Genomic DNA, 23,381 nt, shown 5'->3' with positions numbered 1-23,381 from the left:
CTGATCCAACGAGCCCTCCTCTACTAACAAAAACCTCCTTCCTGTGACCTTTGTTGAGATGCAGAGGTAAACACGGTCTCCGAATAGCAAGGGTCACACTAACATCCCTTCCCTCTCCCCACCTGATTGCAAGGACGTGGCCGGTGTCGTTATTGATCCTTCTAAGTATTGAATCACTAAAACTTGTACAATGAGAATGGTCAGTCACTCCCAACCCCATTCAGTTGATTCACTGTGCAATTTTACTGATTCAGATCAATCACGGAGTGCAACCATTGATATGTGCAGTAGGTCAAGCTAAGCTAAGCTAAGCTTCAGCCTAACTTCAAAGGAAAGTATTGACATCATGATTCCACTTGCCCCTTTTAAACTTAAACGTTCTTGAAGTTATCGAAAAAAAAGCTAAAATATGATATAACTTTGTAAGGAAAAGTCCTGGAGATATATGACGTTTGGCAAAAATGTGTGTTTTGTGTGCCCTAACAATTCCTCCGAACAATGCTTTCGTGTAAAATGCAACTAACAAAAATTAAGTACAAAAAACTAACTTTTAAGTTAGGTCCATGTAATATACTTTATAACTTTGTACCGAAAGAAGATAGGATTTTCATTTGTCCAACAAAGTTTCATATTTTTGAATTTTCTACAACTTTGCTGAACAAACTATTCTACTATCTCTTAACATAAAAAAGTTATTTTTTTTATTTTTAGTATAGTAAACTTTTCATACTTTTCGACAATTTGCGATTATGCGGGTCATTCATACCAACAATTGTTCCGAAGACACTTTTGAGCTACGATAAAGGTAAATGGGTCTATGGAATTAAGTTCCACTTTTTGCCTTATTGGACCACTGCGCAATGGCTACGTTGCGGCTGCGTTTGCGGTAATTTGACAGTTAGCCCATACTTTTTCTGTCAAATGAACGTCAACGCAACGCAAACGTATCCATTGTATTTGAGTCTCAAGTTGACGCATTTCTACACTGGCTAAAGGTACCAAATTTCACTGGAATGGTGGTCCCCGTGGTTCTGTGGTTAGCGATGTTTGTCGACTAGCTCTCCCACACGGGATATCGTGTGTTTGTGATATATGTTTTGGGGATATCGGGTTCGATTCCCGATCGAGTCGAGCATCTTTTCGAGCTGGAAGTTTTCTCGACTCAGCACTGGGGCACGGTGTATCGTTGTACTTATCCTACACATGCAAAATGTGTCAAAAACAATATCGATAACGAGTTCTCTCAACTAATCTAGTTGATCGAGACCGCTATTAGTCCCAAGGCTAAGCGTGCGATATTGTATATATTGGTTGAATAGCTATTGTCTTTCTATGGCAACTATTTTGAGTTTTAGGGCAGCATTTTTTCAGCTTTCGAACAGTGTAATTCAGAAGATATCTCGAGCACTCATGTTGTTTATAACTTTAAAATGTAATGTGTTTGAAATATCTATTGAACAATTGGCATAACAATGAAGCCATCAGCAATCCCTCTGGTTTTACAATTCAGAATCTGTGATATTCAAACATATCAGTTCTATCGTAATGGGAAGTACCTTACCATGGTACCATTGCAATTTGTGATTGGGCTAACGAGAAAAGTAATATAGAAGTAAATAAATTGTCAGAGTACACTTCTTATAGAACAGCGGTTCTCAACCTTTCTTTATTCGCGTACCCCTTGACGATATTTTCCAAATCAATTGTACCCCCTGGGTTGGAATGTTCTCGCAGAGTGAGAGGGAGTAGTGGTAAATTATGTTGTGGTAGTCTAGTTCAGGTTTCAAATTGAACTATGGTTTGTTTGATTGATACAGTCATGTTTCAAAAGCAAGTTTGAACAACAAATGGAATATTATAGAAAAATGCTTTGGCCGCCATTACCGATTTTTCTTTCGCGTACTCCCTGAAGGCTTTCGCGTACTCCTAGGGGTACGCGTACCCCAGGTTGAGAACCGCTGTTATAGAACATCATTTTAATGATGACTATAGTTCCTTACAACTTATATTCGGATGGTTTTTCTATACAACCAAAGGTTTCTGAGCAGAATTTTTTTTGCATACATTGTATGCTGAAATACATACACCTTTTAAAAATATTTGTTGAGCCTGAAAAATTTTCCCACCCGTGGAAAATACCTAGTTTGCTGAACGAAACACTTGTGCAAAATTTTATTCATATGTTCCACTTGAATTTGATCGATAGGTCATTTGGCCCGAAAACTCTCACTAGTGGAAGCAATTAAGATTTTGTTTTGTTGTTGTTACGAATCGTTTCAGACTTCTGCTTGGAATCAACAAAAAATATTACTCGTGAATGTAGAAACACCGTGCGAAACTTGTTTACATTCGCATATACCAATGACTTATTTTTCGACCGGATAGAATCGACATAAACAGTGCAACTAATATTGAGTCCCGCGTGCCGAGATCGACCTATATTGAGTTGAGCCCGTTGTGACGTCCGGTTGAGTGCGGCTCATCTGGTCGAGGTTATAAAACACAGTCTCGAAACGCCATCGGTCGCGATAATATCGAATGTAGGTCGGACGGCGTATAACGGAACAAACATATAAGCTGATATTTTAGCATCCACGTCGTGTTCTTTTTTATTTACCCCTTTCTCCGTCACCAGGCCCATCGGATAGAGTTCATTCACGTCACATGTCTTCCCGCATCATGCAATGAACACTACAGACCAAACGGTATGCGGAGAAAGCAATCGTCTTACTGTTTACATATGGCGGAATATCAGAACTGCTTGCACTCAAACCTATCTCCTTCCTTTGATGACCCACTCAACACAACGGAATCAGCCGATTCGCAAATCCCAGCAAAAATGAATAAGGCCACTTGTGGTAATTAAATGCAGTGCCGTTTTCGTACCTACTTTTGCAGCATTTTTATCGAACAAATCAAACCGTTACATTACGCATGATATTCTTCATTTATTTGGCACTTATGTTGTCTATAATAAATTAAGCAATTAATAAATATACCTTAAACGCTAACCGTTTTGAGAAAAAGCGGTACACCTTACGGTGTGACGAATTGACACACGCCATAGCTGTCACGTTTGCGATCGGGACCGCACTGCTCCTGGGCACCGATCAACTTCAATTCCCATCCATCACCGTTCCCTTCGTTGTCCTCTTGCAGTTGCAGTTTCGTCATGTCGACATCGGACAGGGGGTACTCTAGGCTAACGAACGAAGAATCAGGAGAAGCAGGTAAATCAAGATATGTCCGTTGCCCCATCATCAGGTAATTATTATGATCGTCATCATCATCAGTAGCCTCGATAGGATCGATCCCACCATCACCATTGTTGTTATTTGTTAGTATAGCGAATACGGTATTAGTTCTAATTTCGTCATCGAATGGTGTCGCCGACATCACAGGCAACGATTTGGCCTCTCTTATGGAATTAACATAATTACCTGACGACGCGGGGAAACGAATCATGTTTGACGAAGTTGGCTGTTCTACGTTGACGGTGAATGGTCGTACGACGCGATAGATCGTCGATGGAAGCTCTGAGTTACTGCTGCGACCAGTACTAGAAATGTCCACTTTGTACGGGGTGCGTCCTTCGATGAACTCCTCATTAACTACCCGTGCCTGTGATTGAACATCATCCAACACGACCACCTCTGGGGTCACATTCTGCACTTTTTTCTGGCCGGAATGATGTTTGACTCCCTTGCGATGAGCCGACTTTTTCTGCTGCTGTTTTTTCTGACCAGAACGATTGAGCAAATCTAAAAGTGAAATTCCGGCTGACGAAGACGATGGTACGACAACGATAACGAAATTCTCCAAATCAGCTCGAATGTTGAACTTGCCCTCCTGTCGCTGATCAAAAGTTACGGTTTTACGCGGCTTAGCAGGCGTCACTGCCGTTGAAGAAGGCTGAGGAACTGCACTGGAGGTTTGCACTGCAGCGAGCGTAGTTACCGCGGCATCTGTTGATACTTCTACTGCAACACTCGACGTTTCCGGGCTAGTTTCTGCCGCATGCACCGGCAGTGTAGTATCTGGAACTGAAGTGGTACTAGCTTCCGGAGTTGCACTGCTTTCTAAATCACCTCTATTTAAACGTTTATCATCGCGAATTACCGGTCCTGCCAGAACCGCAGAACCCAGCATCAACAGCATCAAAAACGATCGCAACATATTTTCCGCAAAGCGCGCTTAAGAACAATTCCTCCAATAACGTCCGAATATCACTGCTTTCTGGTTCAAGTTCAACAAGCGACTGGTCGCAAAGATATATTTTATTTACGCCAACCAGGTTCATTGAAGACGACGGCACGCAACAGGAAAGAAGCAAAATATAAAAACAGAAAATTGAAAATGCCGTTCCCTCTGATATGTGCACAGCGATGATCATGGTCGACTCCCGTCTCTGTCTAACACTTCAAACAGTCCCCCGTAATCCCTCAATCTGAAAGCAGTATTAGATATAAGCGAATCTGGTGCCTTTTCCTGGAGTGATCGCGTGCTGCAACCTTGTGCGGTAAGGTAATCTACAGTATGGGCCGCGCAAACAATATCAAAACTTGGTTTGGAATCCGTTAGCTGTAAGTGAAAATTGAGACTGCTGAACGACATAATCGAATCGAGCTTCAATTATTTTCGAATTGACAGATTCGCACTTGAAACAACATGTATAATTAGCATGAAAAAATCTTGTGCTACTGACTATCGGCTGGAACTATCATTAACTGTTATGTACCTGCATGTACACGCCATTATTCTATATATTTTTTATTTAACATCCACCCAACGCAATAAGCACGGTACAGAGCGCACTTGCTATCTTTTTCTTCTTCTTTGAAGTTCACAGACAGAGTTAAACCAATTATTTATCTACAGTTTAGTATCGTGTTGAGAAAGCATAGATAAATAAATTAAAGATAAATTAAAAAAAAAATATGGGAAGCTATATTATTTGTCTATTATTAAGTAATGACTAATTCCAGGCGTGATTTGAGTGTAACAAACATAGAATAGCATCAAAAACTGTTGACACCATTTGATTTGTGATTAACATAGTATTGGAAGCACAGAAAAGTTCAACAAAATTGATTGTTGGCGGTCATTTTTTGATACACGAAATAACAGTTTCCAAAAAAAAAAAAATAATATACCTACTTTCTAGAAAATTGGATTTTCGGTAAAAACGTTCCCGTTTGTAATGAAAACAAAATATTTATAAAAATGTTCGCGAACTGAAATGTAATACAAAAATTGCCACACACCTTAAAAAATCAAACTTTACTAGTTTTCTCGAGCAAAATTGAATTGCATCATTTTTATCGTTATTTTAATATTTAGAATCATAATGCAAGAAATAAAACGATCAATTTAGGAGCTCACAATAATTTCTGGATAAAAGATAGAAACACTGTTCGTGCAAAAATAATTCTTCATTCTTCATTTCCGCTTTGCGAATGGCGATACACGACTTGCTTTTCCTGAGAAAAAGTACAAGATTATCAGGAAGAGAGTAGGGTTACATGCCTATGTCCGTCATAACTACAACAAATTCATCACTTTGGTTATTTATTTTATAAGAAATGTTTTCTTAACATATAGTAATTAAAAAACTCGTTCCATTTTCTCAGCTGGATCTTTGCAGATACTTTACTTCACTTCACTTTATTTTGTTGGCCGTTTGAGCAGCCGTTCTCCAGTCACCTCGTACACCAGCAGATCGTGCATCTTCTTCCACCGCGCACATCCACCGAGTGCGAGGCCTACCACGGAGTCAACGGCCTCTTTCCGGTTCTCTGCTGAATATAGTGTTGGCGGCTCAGGCATTTTGGCCGCATGTCCAGCCCACCGCCCCGCTGTATTGCCTTCACTATATCAGCATGTTTGTATACCTGATGCAACTCGCGATTCATGCGTCTGCGCCACACTCCATATTCCAATTTGCCGCTAAGTAACGATCGCAGAACTTTACGCTCAAATATTCCGAGCACTCGTCGATCAGCCTCCTTCAGCGTCTATGCTGCATGTCCGTAACGGGCAACCGGGAGGATCAGCGTCCTAGACAGCGCTATTTTGGTGCGAGTTTGCAAACTACGATGAAATTTATGTCGTCCGCAAAACCAAGGATCACATGAGATTTCATGATGATCCTACCGTTTCTTCACACGTTTGCTCTTCGTACTTCGATGTTAAACAGTATGTTGGAGAGCGTACACCCCTGCTTCAGTCCATCTAACGTTACGAACGTGGCTGATGTCTCGCCAGCCATGCGCACGCATGATCAGCGTCACATGACTCAGCCTAATTAGTTCCGGTAGGAAACCGTGTTCCAGCATTATCAGACAGAGCCCGTTTTTTTTTTTCACTGAGTCGTATGTCGCCTTAAAAGTCACAAACAGATAGACTTACTATCTGTTATATTCCCAAGTTATATTCCCGAAACTTATTGAAACTTATATGAAAATTTAATCCGTCGTGAAACGCCACTGTCGAAAACCAGTCTAGTGTTCGCCGACGAAGGATTCCGTTAAGGATCTCAATCTGAAGAACAGGATACGGGAGAGCACTTTATAAACGAAGTAGAGCAACGTTACGCCTCGATAGTTGCACTAATCCAGTCGATGGCCCTTCTTATAGATTGGGTATATGGGGCCTTCCAGCCTGTCGTTCGGCATTTGTTCATACACCCAGATCCTCAGCATGATCTGTTGAATAGCACGGTGCAGCCGCTCGCTTCCCGCTTTCAGAAACTTGACTGGGATACCATCCTCTTCAGCGACCGTGCCGTTTTCAGCTCGCTTACCGCCTTTTTAACCTCCTCCTGTGTTATTGGCTCTACAGCTTGTTCGTCGCTCATAATCCTCATCCTGTTCCTGTTTTGCCCCTCTCGCACTTCACCGTTTAATAGCGCCTGAAAATGCTCCTTCCACCTGGCTGCATCCGTCGGTTTATCCGTGAGCAGGTTGCCGTCCTTGACATTGCACATGACTGGCACACGGAACATTCCTGCCTGCTTCTATTTCTGTTGACTCTATGGAAGCTCCGCACTTCGTTCCTAGCAAAGTTGTTCTCTGCACTGGCGAGCACTTGCTTCTTGTACTCACACTTCTTCCGACTATATTTTCGGCAGCTCTTGTCTCCCTATATCTCTCTCTGTTTTGACGTTTAGTCACAGTGAGCATGCGGCTCCTGGCAGAGTTCTTCGCGTCCGTCACTCTCTGGCACTCAGCATCAAACCAGCTGTTACGCTGTCTTCCACGCGTCGTACCTACCACCTCTCCCGCAGTCGTTTCAATGGTACTGTAAATATTACTCCACAGCCCATTTATGTCTTCCACTCGTACTTCTTGCTGTTCTGCGATCTGTTGATCCAGCTCTCTGGCGAATTCCTCCACCACGCCATCAGTTTTCAACCGCTGTTCTCTGTGCGAGATTTCAGCACGTTAAAAAACCATGCGCGGACTTACAAACGACGAGATAGGGGTCCAAATAGATGTTCGGTCCTCTAAAAGACCTAACATCCAAAGAGTGCCGACCGTCAATCAGGGCCGGCGTTTCATGTGGGTAGTATGGGTAGTAATACCCACTCGGAAAATATCCATGTGGGTACTTACCCACACGGAACTATCGGACAAAACCAAAAGAAAGTACTGTTGCGAGCGACAGATTTTTTGATGGATATCGTTGAGCGAGAGGTTATAAATCTACAGACTTAGGGCATCCTTAACGGTGCGCTTTTATACCCCGTTTGGCAGCGCTCTATCATCACTTCACACCGTACCGATCGCTGCTAAACGCGCTAGAGAAATAGTAGCCGAGCTTCCGGGAAGCATGGCGCTCTCAAATTTAGCAGCCCGATAACAGCGCTGCTAAAGGTTTATGCTGGATGAAACGTCAAACTGAAACGATAGCAGCGACCGGTGTGAAAACGGATGAGTGAGCAAAATAGCCGCGCTGTACACAGCCGCCATAACAACTTAAATGGTACCGCACTGTTAAGGATGCCCTTATGTACAGTTGTAACGTTACTCAGAGAAAAGGATTTTTTTTTTATTGTTTCATTTACGATAGTGTTTCCTGCGCCCTTCAAGGAACTAGGAAGACTCCCGTACCTTTGACTGACGGTCTTGACGACTGATCGCAAACACCACACCCGTGTCCACTCGAGGGAACGTTGTGTGTCATTGTACGCCAGCGGACATGGCATCACATGAAGAGAACAAAAGACCGTTTATTCAGTGAGCGGATGACACGTTTGCCGATACTCGAAATAGAAAGTTCCAATTGATTTTCTAAATATTTTTCCTATAATTATTGTTACTAAGTTAATTTAAATTACTAAGCAAGGAACAAATTATATTCACTTATACTCATCAAGGTAGCTATATTGCAAACATCTTATATTTAAAAAAAGTTTTTACAATTATCACATGTGGTGCTATGAGGCCTAAAAAGCGCCGCAATTTATTTCGTTGCCACAGTTTGGAATACTAAAGGTAATTAATTTTGTCAAGCAAATCGCCTTTTCTAATATTTGTCCTAATTTCCCAATTAGGAATTTATAATTAAACTCTTGCTACTGAACAAGTGGGAGTCTTCTTATTAAACCGAAACTTCTTCTACACTGCGGACAATAATAGAGTTCTAAAGTTTTGCTCAAATTTTAGATGGAAATTTTTTTTCGAGAAGACAAAATTGTTGAGTCCTAACGCTAGTATTGAAAAAAATGCCCAAAAAGGCCGATTTTTCATGAGTTTACCTTTACACGCACTGACGAAACTACCCATGCAGCATCAATCATAGTAACCCATGAGTCAGAAGAAAAAAATTTGACTCAAACTCTAACCATAATGGCGAAAACAGTGCCCGCATAAACAAATACTATACACGAATTGTTTACCGTATAGTATCTTAACCATTTATAAAACCGTCACATAACCATTTACATACCATATCAGCTTCAGTTTTGACCATCTAGTTTATAGTAAACTGAGAAAAAACCATTTGGTAGCTAGGCGTTAGGTATGGTTACCGTTCAAAAACAGCGATTTTCCCGAACATATTTTTTTCGATATTATACACGATATGGTAAACTGATAATCCAAAATTTTGTACTAAAACTTTTCTTCAAATAGTATAAATATGTTATTTTGCAGTAGTTTCCAGTTGTTCAGGTATCATTTCATGAATGGTATATTTATATTGATTTATATTCTGATAATCGTTCGTGGAATAGTCGTGATATTGTTTTGAATATAAAGACTGTTAGTGGCGATTTCTTTATTTCTTGCAAAATCATGTTTTTGTTTTTCAGCTGCAGATATCATCACTTGTCAGCCATCTTGCGCATTTCTTTTTGTGAATGGTCATATTTGTATTCTTCCAGGCTGCGAGGGGCGCTGTTTTGCATTCGTCGTCGTGCAATGTGGACTTCAACATCGTTCTGCTCGGAGATACTGGATAGAAAAAAGGATTGTATAAATACTAAAGCCGAAAGATTTGTGACCAATTTGATTACCTTTCATTATAGTTTGACAAACACCTGCGACTACACCGTTCACTGGATCTCTTCGTTTTTCGATGGAGCTTCAACCGTTGAAGGTGTGGCGGACAAACAGTGCTCACTATCCTATGTGGGGATACTGAATATAAATAGTTTAAGTCATTCAGTTTAGTACAGTAATAACTGATGAGGGACATTATCACGAACAGTTACCATACTACATTAAGTACAGATAAAATCCTTACCGCTTCAGCAATGGTTTTTGATTATGCGGGTGAAGCTACTCCATTCAGAAGTGTGCGCGATCAAAGAACGTTACCCCGTCGCGTCGAAAACAAACATCGTACGGAAAAGGGACCCCGGTTACGCTTGTTCCGGTATCTACAACATCTTGGCACTGCAGAACTACAATCAGAGCATCGAAAGAAAGACCGGTTCCGGACGGCCGACGACCCTGAGCGACAAGAAGCTCCAAAGAATGCTGAAGAGGAGAACCGAAAGGGTAGTGGCTACATCGCTGCGTACGCTTGATCGGGAGGTCGGTTCAACCGGCCAAACAGTGGAAAAGTACCTGGCGAACATGGACATCAGAAAGCAGAAGTCCCGTCCATTGGTCTCGGAGTTGCTCGATGGTCGAGTCGAGTTTTCCGGCGAATCGCGACTTGATGATGGTGGTCCACGCCGAGACCTATCGCACCCTGGATGACAACGACTGGCAGGGCACTCCATATTTTACTTTCCCCACGAAGGAAGTGACCTCTGAGGTGAAATTCATTTCACACACCAAGTTCCCAAATAAGGTGCTGCTGTGGCTGACAATCAGCGAGAAGCTTCGTACTGGCCGTGAACGGGGAAATTTATAGTACGAAGTACCTGCCGGAAGTTGCGTCGTTTATCAAGAAATACCGTAGGGGCGAAGACGCGGTGCTCTGGCCGGATCTGGTGTCTGCCCACTACTCGAAGCAATCGTTGGAGGAGATGGAGCGGCTGAAAATCGATGCGGTACCCATTTCGGCCAACCCACCCAACGTTCCGCAGCTGCTTCCCATCCCGAGTTTCTGGACAAACCAGAAGCGTGAGACCTACTTTGAAAATCTTGACGCGAAAATTGAGGAGGAATTGATAAATAGAAAGAACTCAAATACATGCCTACACGCATGTCAACCATCGCGAATGTTCCGGTAAACTCTCTGAAAGCCACTCGCAAGGGTGTGGAATTACTTTTGCAAATGAGCCTATATTTTTTTTTTTCTTCACATAAAAATGAGCCTATATAATTGCCTTCCATTGGAAATTAATGGAAAACATGAATACTGAACGAAATTCGAAAATCTAATTTCTCTTAAACATTTATCTACTTTTCTAAAAATTTTGTTCAGGTATCAGAAGGTGAAAAATCCTCAATAAATTTCGAGGATTTAACTTGCAAACTCACCATCCGTTCATAGATTTCAGGGCAGCGTACGACTGAGAGAACTGAGAGAAGTTATGGCAGATTATGCTCGAACATGGTTTTCCAACAAAACTAATCTGGCTGATTCGTGCCACCTTCGACGGTTCCACATCATGCATCAGGGTAGCCGCTGAGTTATCGGGCACTTTTGTGACTTTAGATGGTTTGGAACAAGGTAATGGGCTGTCAAACTTAATGTTCAACACCGCTGGCGTGCAGAGAAGTACATACTCCTAAGCTGTGCAGTCTTTGGACCTCTCAAGAGGGAAGCTGCAAAGATAGGACTTGTCATTAACGATGCCAAAACGAAGTAGATGGTGGCGGGTAGAGAGCGTGGTAGCCTGTCGGATGTTGCTGCTGTGGTAGTGATAGATGAGGAATCATTTGAAATAGTTGACGAATTTATTTACCAAGGTACAATGGTGACGTGTGACAATCAGGTTAGTCGTGAGATAAAGCGGCGGATAGTGGCTGCAAACAGGCCTTCTACGGATTTTGTAACCAGTCGAGGTCCCGCAGCCTGCAAACCCGTACAAAACTAGCACTGTATAAAACACTGACGCTCTCGGTGGTCCTCTATGACCATGCAGCATTGACACTAAAAGAGGCTGATCGGTGAGCATTCAATCCTTAACGACAAATTAGAAAATGACATTCAACTGCAGGCTTCAGTGAGCTGGGCATGTAGCTAGAATGCCGGAGAAATTACCAGCAGAGACTATGTTTGAATTTCTCTAAAAAAAACTTACCAATTATAAGATACTGACCATTCATTTAATTTTTTATCATTGTATGATTTACATGAATTGACGTACACTAATTTGAAGTAATACGGACTTTTACTGTGTCATGAATACAATATTGCTGCCTTTTGTTCACAATCTGCTGTCTTTCTATTACATTAAGCTATTACATAGAATGCATGGCAGCAACCTCCAGATGCTTTGGCAAAATTATACACAGTAAACTACAACTTCTACATTCTTTTAACAGAAAAATACTATTACACAGCAAAGCGAAATCTAGCGATTTGTGTAATAAGCGCACTCTACTTAAACCTGGAAAATTTTGTCAATTCCCGGAGTGTTTGAGGATATTTTTGTGAGGAAGAATCATTTATGCATCTGATGACACAATGAATGTATGTACAGTTAGTTGTTAGTTCAACCTCTACTAATAAAATGATCATTTTTCTTAAGCTGAATATGTTGCATCACAGTTATCCGCCTTGTACCAGGACAAGACGGTTAGTAGTAAGTAAAATAAAACCAAATACTGCATAAAACGTTATAATAACGGTGGAAACTAAAATTCTTGCATAAGAAATGACAGAACTAGTCAAGTTGCTATTATTACTGTTACTGTTATTCGAAGCATAAATAGTACTTCAGTTATAACGATGTTGCTATCTATGTTATTGTCATGATGTTAAATATTGACAATTCTATCAAAGGTTTGTTGTCGGGTAAATGCTGCTCAGCTACCAAATCTTGTTTAAAAATACAACGGTGTAAGCATTTTATTTGTCGAGAACCTTTGCAAACCTGACACTCCTTGGAACATTATAATTACTTACTTTAGTAGGATAAATGCTAAAAGAATAAAATTAAAAAAATGCATTTAATTTCGAGGACGTTAAGCTGGCACGATCATTATTCTATGGCAGAACAATGCGATAAAAATAAATAATCCGATGATGCAATTTCGTAAATGAATACTAAGAAATAATTACAAAAATAGAATAAATTATTAAAACAAATTAAGGTGGTCTCTCTTCCTTGTATACGCGTCCTATCTATAAACGAATACTATTCATCTCCATTTTACATGTGATGCAATGCTGATTCTTCCAGTCCGTTTGAGTTTACAGAATACGCTGCACACTTATCTCATTAAGTTTTGTGTCTCATTGGTCGATCTCTTTTGGTTTAGTAACTTTGAAACATGTCCTGTTAAAGTGCTTGCACATCTGCTGAACCTTAAAATAAATGAGATACGAAATAATCATATCAAATGAAAAAGCTTAAAAAAGTACTGCAATCTTACCACGATTGTTCCGTAATGCCAATGTGCTGATGAAGAACCAATGACTAAAAGATAAAGAAGTGGGCGCTCAATAGCAGGAATTGTAAAACTCAACAAAACCGCCACGCCAAGAACACCCGTCATCCAATTGAACGTTTCACTTATCGTATTAGACATTTGGGATACTATCAGTCGACACTGCAAAAAATCGACCACAATTTATGACGCACAACCAAATTATTAGCTTACTTACGCTTATATTACTGAAGATGGTTCCGCTAAGAATATAAACGGCTCTTGGGTCCTTGTTCATAATATCATTCGGTGATAAGAACACCCACAGTAGTGAGAATAACATGAATGTTCCATATGTGAAAAGCGGTCTCAAAGCCTCTTTCGCTGTCCGCATTTTACCCGTGCGATCCTTGTAGGATCGATACATATTATACACAACCATTGGTAGATTAGACATGGCACTAATATGTAGGCAAATCTCCATCATTTGACCGGCCGAAACACCGCCAGGCAACTCAGTCTTCCACATTTGGTATCCGAACATCCAAGTGGCAAGATACATCAGCACCGATCCCTTCGTATTAATAATAATATACGAATAAAAACACGTACAAAGAAATCTATCATGTAAACTACTTACCCACATTCCAAGGTCATAGCCCCACGGCAAGTACAAAACGCCAGTATTGTATTTTTCCCAATGCGACAAATAAAAACTGAAAAATATCGTCCACATTATGTAGTACATCCGGATTGGTGGTACCGAAAGTTCGCCTCTTCCGAAAATACTATATAAACAGGCTGGAATAAAGAACGCCGTGTAGGAATCCAACCCGTGATCGAAGAGTTCTCCCAACGGTCCGGAAAGACCAATCCGTCGCGCCTGTTTCCCATCGATTCCATCCAATGTGTAAGCTAGGAAAATGTTCACTGCCGCTAGTACCCAGAACCAGTTGGGGATCGGACTGTAGCCAGGAAGATCGGTACTAGCCCAAAAATTCCAATCGTACCACGACAGCATCACGAAATTCAGAACCGTAAATAAGAAACCGGCAAAGGTCATCAAATTCGGTGCAACCCATTTTGGAAAGTACTGAAATATTGGAACGAGGAATGTAAAAATTTTAGTTGTTGCCTAGAATGTTCTTTACACTTGCAGATTGCTGAACTTTTTACACTGAGTCAAACGCTTCGTGACCTAAGTCTCAATGCATCACATTTTCAGATTGAATTAAAGAATATTAGGTATGTACTTTATATGAAACTGTTGACATAATTGTAATAGGAAGATTGCGCAATTCTAAAGCTCTGTGACGAACTCTAGATTACAGATGAATTTAGAAGACCTTTATAGCATTCGTTAATTTAAGTAACAAGTTGTTTTAGTGACATTTACTCACCTCCACGAGCCAATTCCAAAATGGGTGCATTAAATAGATACTCAAGGGTGACGTGTCCCGTGCGCTGTACTGAAATGAAAATATTGCATATTTTATTTAAATATTTAAAAGCTTCCAAATTGTAGAATAGTGATTTGGGTAACTGGTAGTTTCAAATCGAAAAGCCTACATAATCGAGAACACAAATTCAACATATTTTGTTCAAAGGTTGTTATTAACTAAAGCATCAATGTTTAATAAATTTCGAAGATTGTTTCAATTTAAAAAAAAATTCAAATAGGCTATACCGGTACTAACGAAGAAGCGTTGAATCCACCCACAGAAATTTGTTTGGTATTGTAAACTAGATGAAGTGACGTTATTCTGCGAGCTTCTGTGCAAAATTTCATGTGCAAACATTTTACATGCAGTTTGTCTAATCGATAGCCATTCAAGGTCTAATAACTATCAACTATAGAGATAGATATTTTAGCGTTAACTTGCAGCTATAATTAGCAACGGTAATATAATAAACTATAATACGTGGCATAGTTAAATATAAATTCAAAATTTTTAACATGTAACATGGTTAGTGTTAGCTGGTTATGAGCACGGTATACAAACACAAACCAACCTCTAAGCAATTAATGCAGCTACCAGAAACAGAATTCTAACTTATTTAGTTACTAAACAGCTTTCGATGCACGTTTCTGGTTTGAATATAAAATACGATTAACACAGGCATTGCTTACATAACGATTGATTCTTTTCAAAGCTGTCGAAGTTACACGCCTTGCAACCAAATTTTATCGTGGTTTACCTTATAGTTATCAAATCCGGCAAGATGTTCTTTGGTTAGGTAGCCGACTGTCATGTTTACGTTTTTGTCCTTTCTCATTGTGGGTATTTTCGGTGGTGGTACAAAACGGAGGAATTTCTTCGACTATGATAATTATTAAGCGGCACCAGAAATTCTGCAGAATTCTGACCGGAGCAATATCGACTAACAATGATTTACCGGGTCGGAAAAACAGCTTGAAACTTTGTTAGCATTTAGTGAAACGTATCGTATCCTATCATAAAGCGAATTTAGCTTATTTATATTATAAACTAACGCTTGAAAACTTTGATTACTTTACTTTTAATATTCATTAAACTGTTTTACCAATTATTTGAAAATAACATCACACACTATCGAATTTTCAGCATTTTCTGCATTGACAAACTCAACTGTCAGTTTACTCATGCATTTTTGTTGTCTCAACGCAAATAGACAGTTTGTTAAGGTATGATACTTCATGAGGAAATTTTGATATGAGATTTCAGATGCATCATGTGAAAAGGTCGTAAGTAATGAATGTAAGCGGGTTCATGTCACTGCCCGAAAAAAAAATTACGATGTATTTTGCGGTAGGAACAGTAAACGGACAATGTTTTTTATTGTAACCATAAAAAACACAGTATTTTTAATGTAAGCTTGCAAACGATTGTTGTCATTTTTTTTTTTTTTGTAAAAAGTTTAGTTTATTTTCTTGATTTTAAAATATTATTTACAAATAGTTAACTTTCACATTGAAAATGGAAACATAGTGCTTCAACATCGATTCTATCGTTAACTTGACTAACATAGGTGATGTATAATATCAACACTTGCAAAATTTTATTTCGCTTCACGGGTCCAATATTCAATAATGTCGGTCGCAGCAAATCTTCGAAGGATAGTCTTCGCCATCCACCGAGAATCAAAGTCAACTTCTCCTGTACAAAATGCCACGCGTGTGCCACTCGAGGGCATTCACTAAATTTATGTTGCAGCGTCTCCACCTGAGCATTACAATGTAAACAGCTCTCCGCATCTGCACGGTGAATGGTTCTCATCAGTTTCCTATGCTCAGTCTTTTCGTTGATGAGCAAAAACAAATTACTCCATATTTCTGACCTAAGTTTTTTCGTTGCAATGTTCGTCCAGATGCGTCTCCAGTTCAAGTTCGGATGTTCTTTTTCTACTCGTGGTATTTCCGTTCGTTCCAGAAAAAGCCCATGTATCTGGCTACTCGTGGGATGCTCCCGTATGAGTGGGGGGAGGAGAGGGATTTGTTGGGATAATAGTTTAAGGCAGGGAAGATCTGCGGGGGGAGGAGTTGCTTCGTTTAGAAGAAGCTGATAGAACGGCAGGGAATTTCTTGCCTGCATGTGCCGATTGATCAGCAATGCTTTGCATTTCAGTGCCGGTTACTGCAGATTCATTCCACCAGAGTTTCTGTCGCGCGCCATTTGTTGCATTGGAACGCGTGCAGGAAGTCCGCGCCATATAAACGAACCCATAGTGGCCGTGATTTTGGCTGTATGCACGCAATACGCTGGTAGAACTGATGCAACATACCAAATTTTCGCCGTGATAAATGTGTTTAATAGTACCACCTTTTGTTGGAGATTTAAATTTCTCAGTGAGTGTATCCATAGTTCTGAGTGAATTTTGTTACCAGTGTGTCCCAATTAATTTTTATCATGGCTCGTATTGAATTTACAAAATACATACCCAGAACCTTAACCTTTTCTACTGTTTGCAGCCAAGGTACAACTAATGGGTCTCCATCACTGAGCCCGACATCAATCGCAACAGTTTTATTACGATTCAATTTTGCGCCAGTAGTCTGTTCAAACCGATCAAATAGTTCATTGATTCCTTCAATTACCTGTGTATTGGTGACGATCACTGAGATATCATCAGCGTATGCTACCACCAGATCGGTACCGATACGCCGCTCCAGCTGTTGGAGAAGTGGGTGAAGATAGATGACGAAAAGCAGCATCGATATCGGGTCTCCCTGTCGAACCGAACGTTCAATAGAGAAACGTTCGGAGAGATGCCCGTTTACCAACAGTCGAGAAGACGATCGCTCTGCTATTCGTTTCAACACATTTACGAAAGCCGGGTTTATTCCCAGCTGGCGCATAGTTTCGTGCAGGGAAGACAGGGACACTCGATCAAAAGCGTGGTCCAAATCGTAGCTTATCAGTTTCCCTCTCCTCTTTCGCGCCCGCAGCTCAGCGATTCGATCTTTCAGAGAAAGAGTGGCTTCGAAAATTGAGTGCCCGTCGTTGCAACACTATTGGGCATCACTCAGTATTCGTCGCGATTTTATTATCAGTTCAAGTCGTGCCTTTAGGATTCGGCTAAGAATTTTGAAATCTGCATTTTGCAGACTGATCGGGCGATATCCTCGTGCAGTGTTTGTCGTTCCACTTTTTCGCACTAGCACGATCACGCCGTTGGCAAAATCTTGTGGGAAGTCGGTTGTCATCGCCTCGTTCAGTACATGGTTCAGCTCTCGGTGTATCACGTCAAATGTACGTTGGTAAAATTCGACAGGCATCTCATCGCTGCCAGCAGCTTTCCTTTTGGCCGACGATCGTATGGATCCCAGGATTTCTGCTGTTGTTATTTCAGCCATGCAAGCCTCATTGGGGATATCATTTTCAGGTACGACTCGGTTGCATTGGAAGGGTTGCCTCGCGTCCTCGTGTACCGCTGACGCCGTGTAGAGGTCCTTGAAGTATTGAAACAAATGATTTTCGATTGCTTCAGAGGTGTTTAATATTTCGTCGTTTTCCCCGTGTAGCTCCGTAATGACGTTTTTTTTCTTCTGCCGTTCTCCCAGCTGGAATGTGCTGATGCATTCTCCGGCGATATAGGTGTCGTTGATGCGCATGAAGTTTTGCGAAAATTTTCGCTGATGCGCGAGCATTTGTGCTTTCACACGATTGATGGTAGTTAATATTGCTGGATTCTGGTAATAATCATCGTACGCTCGCTGCAGCTGAGCGTATAGCCGTTGATGTACTGCGCGGAACTCGCTGAAAGCCTCGTGAGATTTCCATCGAAAGAACGATTTTATTTTTGGCTTAGCACAAGAAAGCCACCACGTCATCCAGTTTGGAAAATTTCGCCGCTGCCATCGAACTTGGAATTCTTCGATGTTTTCTGTTGTCAGAAGGTGGGGACGCAAGGACCAGTATCCGCGACCAGGTGCGCGCCCGAGGCTGGGGAGGCATAATCGGGCAGTAAGCGCTTTGTGGTTTGTGAAGGAGTATACATGAGTGGCTGCGTTCCGCAGATGCGCACAGAGACCATGACTGACATACATTCTGTCGAGCCTGGAGACAGAGTTGTGTGTAATGTATGTAGGTGCGGGGGCTGAGGGGTACAATTTTATCCAGACATCGCTGAGCCTGAGCTGCTGGATGATGATGATGATGATGATGATGGTCCCGCAACATACCCCAACAAAGGATTGAGCTGGACGATTTATCTATAGATAATTAATGTAGTCACAATTAAATCAGTTATACAAAAAAAAACGAACTGATTTACCTCCAGATATAAACTTCTTCAAAAACTGTTTACTTGATTCACATCGGTAAAAATGTGAAGAGCTATAGAGCTACACAAAACTAGCACAGGGTTTTCATGACCTTCAGCCAGACTAACCACAACTACTTCATAATTTTTCTCTAAGCATTGTTAAAGAATCCATTTATATCTGAATTCCGCGCGCGAGGCTCAAACTTATGTAGTCACTTTCTATTATTTTTTTAAAGCTACAACAACATAAAGGAAAAAATCCATCATCACTACCGTGACGAACACAGTAGTTTTTGTTATTACATTACATATTAAAAAAGATTTAATAAATAATATTTTAAACAACACAATCAGATCCGTTCGTAAAAACTTCGTCAGTTACATGCTTCAATAAAACAATAAATAAATAGATAGGTTCCAAAAATAAATAGTTCATTCAAAATAAATCCGTTGTTTAAACTTCGTCAGATAAACTCTCGTCATTTTATAAAAGTTTTAATTTTCGTTCTGTACAACAGAAACTTTCACGTGTGAAATACATTGTCTCTTGAACTCCGCAAGCGTTGGTGCACGTTTAACATGTCTTGGCATCGAATTGAAAAAAATTATACCTTTATAAAACAATGAATTTTGTGAAGCTCTTGTTAGAAAGAAAGGTGTTCTTATTTCATCCGCGTTTCTAGTGTTATATCTATGAAAATCTCTTCCTCTTTCAATTCGATCACACAAATGATGAGGTAGCTGTATCGTCTTAGGGATCGTTTCCAACAGAGCGTATCGCAAGACCAACTGGTTGCTTCGGTGTCCGAACTAAAACTGAGCTCTCCCCGCAGTACGACATCCGAACCTCATCATCGCATACACACTGACAGACATATCACTCATTCTACTATCACAGACATTTACAGACGGTACATCTCTCCCTTTTTTAGAAATGAGAAATATTTTACATGTTGAACACTAGTTTATATTTACCAATATTTACCTCATTTATATTTTTGTTTACTTCCCCATAAATGGGTTCTTTAGATCCATTTCATTTCTAAGGTTTCCCCAACACAAAATCTCTGAACCTTTCCGGTTTCTTAACCTTTCTACGATATCTATCTAGTTCTTCAATTATCGGATCACTGACTCTATCCTTATCACTTGCGATTATTTCTCTATCAGTCACCATATCATTATCTGAGTTTTCCTGTTTTCCATTGTCTTCCTCCGTTACATCTTCTTCACTGGTTTGTAGCTTTTTTAGATGAGCACTGTTCCTAAAATAGGTTTTTCCCGATTGCTTGGACCTGACAGTTATCTTACTTCCATTGACCTCGGCAACATTAAACTCTTCTGCTGTAAACGTCGGTTGCAAAGATCCTGTCTGCTGATTGCGCATAATAACCGTATCACCTTCTTTCAATTGATGAGATGTCGCGTGACGCCGTTCGTCTGATCTGGCCTTGTTTTTTTCCTTCAGCATCATATCCCTGTCGCGCATTGGTTCCAATTCGAGGTTGTTACACTTGTTGATTGAGGGCATTGTAGTTAGTAGCTCCCGACCAAGCATCATCTTACTTGGAGCAACTCCTGTTGTTTCTTGGGGTGTGGCATGATACATGAGTAGGTAACTCATTAAATCATGTTCCCAATCTGTTCCTTGAATTGTACTGATTTTGATTCTTCGTCCGATGTTCCTCATTTGTCTTTCCACCGCTCCATTTTGTTCTGGCCAATACGGGGTGGAAAGATTCAAATGTATGCCATAACTGGTGCAAAACTGTTTAAGTTCCGATGACCTAAACTGAGGACCGTTATCCGCTGTGATCGAACGTGGTACGCCAAATAACGCGAACATTCTCAAAAGCGCACTGATCACTTTTTGGGTAGTAGCTGGTTTCATGGCTTCAACTTGAATGAACCTGCTTGTGTAACACACTACCACGAGTAAAGATTTCCCCAACGGTAAACCTTCCTTGAAATCCATTGCGAGATCTTGCCACGGCTGTGTAGGAAACCGACGAATGATCGGGTTTGGACTGTCGGGAATAGACGTTATCTGACAGGGTTTACATCTTTTTACCACTTGTTCTACTAGTTTATCCATCCCTGGAAACCAAACTTTGAATCTCAGAAGAGCTTTGACCCCTGTGCTGCCCTGGTGCTCAGAGTGAGCTAGTTGTACAACCTTTTCTCTCATTGATGAAGGAATAACTATCCAATCACCCCTGAGAACCAGTTCTCCATACACCGCCAAGTCATTTTTGATTGTTGAGACTGCGTACTGCAAGGAAATGCCATCCCAATCTCCTGTCTCGATGGCCTCTCTTACCTTGCAAAGCTCTTCGTCTTCAGTTGTCGCTTTACAAATATCTTCAACACGTATAGCAACAGGTTTCGATTCTTGGACTATCCATTGTACGATATCTCCTTCTACATCTGTCTTTTCAGCAGAATCCAAGTCCTTTACACTTAACCTTGAAAACGAATCAGCCAGGTTTTTGTCTCCAGGTTCATATCTAACCTCAAAATCGAAAGATTGTATTCTCAGGATCCATCTTTCTATTCAAATATTGCAACGGCTTGCAGTCGGTAATCAGAGTAAAATGGTGTCCATATAAATACATATAAAACTTTTCCATAGCCCATACCATCGCGTAGCAATCTTTCTCTGTCTGACAATACTTTTTTTCGTGAATAGATAGACTCTTGGAGGCACAGTATATTGTTCTTGATATACCGTCTTTGACCTGTACCATGATGGCTCCAACCCCAACAGGACTAGCATCCGTAATAAGTAATGTCTCGTCAACAGGGTTGAAAAACCCAAGTGACTCGACCTTCCCTAGTGTAGCCTTTATCTCTATATGCTCTTGGTCGTGTTTATCCCGCCAAAGGAACGGTGTATCCTTAATGAGAAGCTCTCCCATGCAGGCTGTCATTGATGCTAAGTTAGGAATAAATTTACCGACAAAGTTTATCGTTCCCATCAAAGATTTAAGCTCTGTCATAAAGCTTGGAGGCTGTAAATCCAAAATTGCCTGTATCTTGTCATTTGTTGGTCTAATTCCATGTACCGAAACTACATGTCCCAAGAAAATTGCCTCTTTAACACCAAAAACTGACTTTGCCTTGTTAATCTTTAAATTATTTGCTTCTGCTCGTTTCATAAACTCATCCAGCCTTTCGTCATGTTCTTTCTCTGTACTGCCGTGAATAAGAGCATCATGGAGAAAAACAATAAGACCATCGATTCCGCGAAACAAATTCTCCATTTCTCGCTGGAATAGTTCTGGTGCCGATTTGATACCGAACATCAATCGTCGAAACCGATATACACCACTCCGACATGCGAATGTAGTTATTTTTCTACTATCAGGTTCCAATTCAAGATGGTAATACGCAGACTCTAGATCAACTTTGGATAGTTTGGCAACTTTGGGGATCGATGCCATCGCGGAATCTATGTTTGGCATAGGATAATGTTCTCGAATAACCGCTTGATTAGCTACACGCATATCAATACAAACTCGTATTTTGCCATCACTCTTTCTAACAGGAACTATTGGTGAAACCCATGACTGGGGGCCTTCAACACGCTCAATGATCTTCTTGTCGATAAGATCGCGAATCTCTTCTACTGCAGCTTCCATTGCGATAGGAAGTCTCCTTGGAGCTTGAATTGCTGGCCTGACTGATTCATCAATATGAATTTTGAGTGAGACTCCGGGAATCTTAGGAAACTCAGTCTCCGTATTTTTTGTATTGGAAGTACCAGTAATCATATTGACACTATATCCAATTCGTAAAACTCCAAGTGCAAATGCAGTTGCTTTGCTTAGCAAATCAGTTTGACCTTTAGGTGCAACGAGAAAATGAGCCCAGATCCTATTTTCCTCTTCTGGTGTTCTGATTTCTGCTTCAAAGGCCATACTGAACTGAATTTTTTCGTTCGACGCAAAAGCTTCCAAGCTTAACGTTCTATCTGCTTTCCGTTCGTTGACGATTTTTGCTCCACTTCGTTGAAGTATTTGATACGTACTGTCTCGAATTATATTCGCTGGTGATCCAGAGTCAACTACCAACGAAATTGGTACATCCCCGACGATAAATTTCAAAATCTCAGAAGGACCGTTATCATTCACGAAGAAAACACCGCTTCCTGCTTTATCATCATTGGATTCGATAACTGCATATACCCTCTTCTTATTTTCATTTCGTAAAGAAGGTTCTTCCGCTTTTCTTTTACGACAACAGACTTTGAAGTGTCCCTTGTTTCCGCAGTTGAAACATGTAACGTTTCTAGCGACGCACTTAGAAATATCCTTCGCAATATGGCCGACCCGATTACAATTGCAGCACTTCCGATTATTTCTATCTATCATCAGGTTTCCCGAAATTTTATTCACATTTCCTAGTATTGCTACATTCGAATTCCTTTATTCCATTGTGTGTTTCTGTACTTCTTCAATGGTCTTGCCCAACTGCATTACATCCGTTAACGTTTTCTCTTCTGTCAACAGTTTCTTCCTTAACTCCACTGAGGTACATCCTTCGATCACTTGATCAACTATCATATCATCAGGGTCAATAAACTTGCAGCGACTAGCCTGTCCTTTTAATCGAAAAACAAAATCTTCGAAGGTTTCGCTT

General features: G+C 40.6%; 4 protein-coding genes across 7 annotated transcripts; all 4 read right to left on the bottom strand.

The window, feature by feature from the left end:
* Positions 1–2,928: 2,928 nt before the first annotated feature.
* On the bottom strand, positions 2,929–4,276 carry LOC129730553 (uncharacterized). Its single transcript, XM_055689972.1, has one exon. It carries the CDS (start codon positions 4,174–4,176, stop codon positions 3,037–3,039), a length of 1,140 nt encoding a protein of 379 aa, XP_055545947.1. The 5' UTR covers positions 4,177–4,276; the 3' UTR covers positions 2,929–3,036.
* A 7,431-nt stretch (positions 4,277–11,707) lies between these two features.
* LOC129730551 (ethanolaminephosphotransferase 1) lies at positions 11,708–15,611 on the bottom strand. Of its 4 annotated transcripts, XM_055689970.1 has the most exons (7): positions 15,195–15,611; positions 15,009–15,084; positions 14,396–14,464; positions 13,636–14,088; positions 13,234–13,569; positions 13,002–13,178; positions 11,708–12,933 (listed from the first exon to the last, which is right to left on the bottom strand). In XM_055689970.1, exons 3-7 carry the CDS (start codon positions 14,423–14,425, stop codon positions 12,862–12,864), a joined length of 1,068 nt encoding a protein of 355 aa, XP_055545945.1. In that variant the 5' UTR covers positions 14,426–14,464; positions 15,009–15,084; positions 15,195–15,611; the 3' UTR covers positions 11,708–12,861. The 4 variants fall into 4 exon arrangements, with proteins under 4 accessions (XP_055545945.1, XP_055545944.1, XP_055545946.1 ...); XM_055689969.1 differs by lacking the exon at positions 15,009–15,084; XM_055689971.1 differs by lacking the exon at positions 15,009–15,084 and having other exon boundaries at positions 15,127–15,236.
* A 417-nt stretch (positions 15,612–16,028) lies between these two features.
* LOC129730401 (uncharacterized) lies at positions 16,029–19,585 on the bottom strand. The gene is made up of 2 exons (XM_055689714.1): positions 18,750–19,585; positions 16,029–18,687 (listed from the first exon to the last, which is right to left on the bottom strand). Exon 2 carries the CDS (start codon positions 18,520–18,522, stop codon positions 17,485–17,487), a length of 1,038 nt encoding a protein of 345 aa, XP_055545689.1. The 5' UTR covers positions 18,523–18,687; positions 18,750–19,585; the 3' UTR covers positions 16,029–17,484.
* A 197-nt stretch (positions 19,586–19,782) lies between these two features.
* On the bottom strand, positions 19,783–23,113 carry LOC129728477 (uncharacterized protein K02A2.6-like). Its single transcript, XM_055686924.1, has 2 exons — positions 21,485–23,113; positions 19,783–20,787 (listed from the first exon to the last, which is right to left on the bottom strand). The coding sequence occupies exons 1-2, from the start codon at positions 23,111–23,113 to the stop codon at positions 19,783–19,785; spliced, it is 2,634 nt and encodes an 877-aa protein (XP_055542899.1).
* Between the last annotated feature and the right edge of the window lie 268 nt (positions 23,114–23,381).

The sequence above is a fragment of the Wyeomyia smithii genome, chromosome 3, assembly GCF_029784165.1.
Source record: "Wyeomyia smithii strain HCP4-BCI-WySm-NY-G18 chromosome 3, ASM2978416v1, whole genome shotgun sequence".
Lineage (NCBI taxonomy): Eukaryota > Metazoa > Arthropoda > Insecta > Diptera > Culicidae > Wyeomyia > Wyeomyia smithii.
This window is presented reverse-complemented; position numbering and strand designations above follow the sequence as displayed.

Coding starts and splice junctions, on each gene's coding strand:
- LOC129730553 (XM_055689972.1), bottom strand. CDS start 4,176: ATGTTGCGATCGTTTTTGATGCTGTTGATGCTGGGTTCTGCGGTTCTG.
- LOC129730551 (XM_055689968.1), bottom strand. CDS start 14,784: ATGAAATTTTGCACAGAAGCTCGCAGAATAACGTCACTTCATCTAGTT. Junction 14,089..14,395: donor TTTGGAATTGGCTCGTGGAG/GTGAGTAAATGT, acceptor CCAATATTTCAG/TACTTTCCAAAATGGGTTGC. Junction 13,179..13,233: donor CCATCTTCAGTAATATAAGC/GTAAGTAAGCTA, acceptor GATTTTTTGCAG/TGTCGACTGATAGTATCCCA.
- LOC129730401 (XM_055689714.1), bottom strand. CDS start 18,522: ATGTATGTCAGTCATGGTCTCTGTGCGCATCTGCGGAACGCAGCCACT.
- LOC129728477 (XM_055686924.1), bottom strand. CDS start 23,113: ATGATAGATAGAAATAATCGGAAGTGCTGCAATTGTAATCGGGTCGGC. Junction 20,788..21,484: donor TTGGGGTTGGAGCCATCATG/GTACAGGTCAAA, acceptor AAACCCTGTCAG/ATAACGTCTATTCCCGACAG.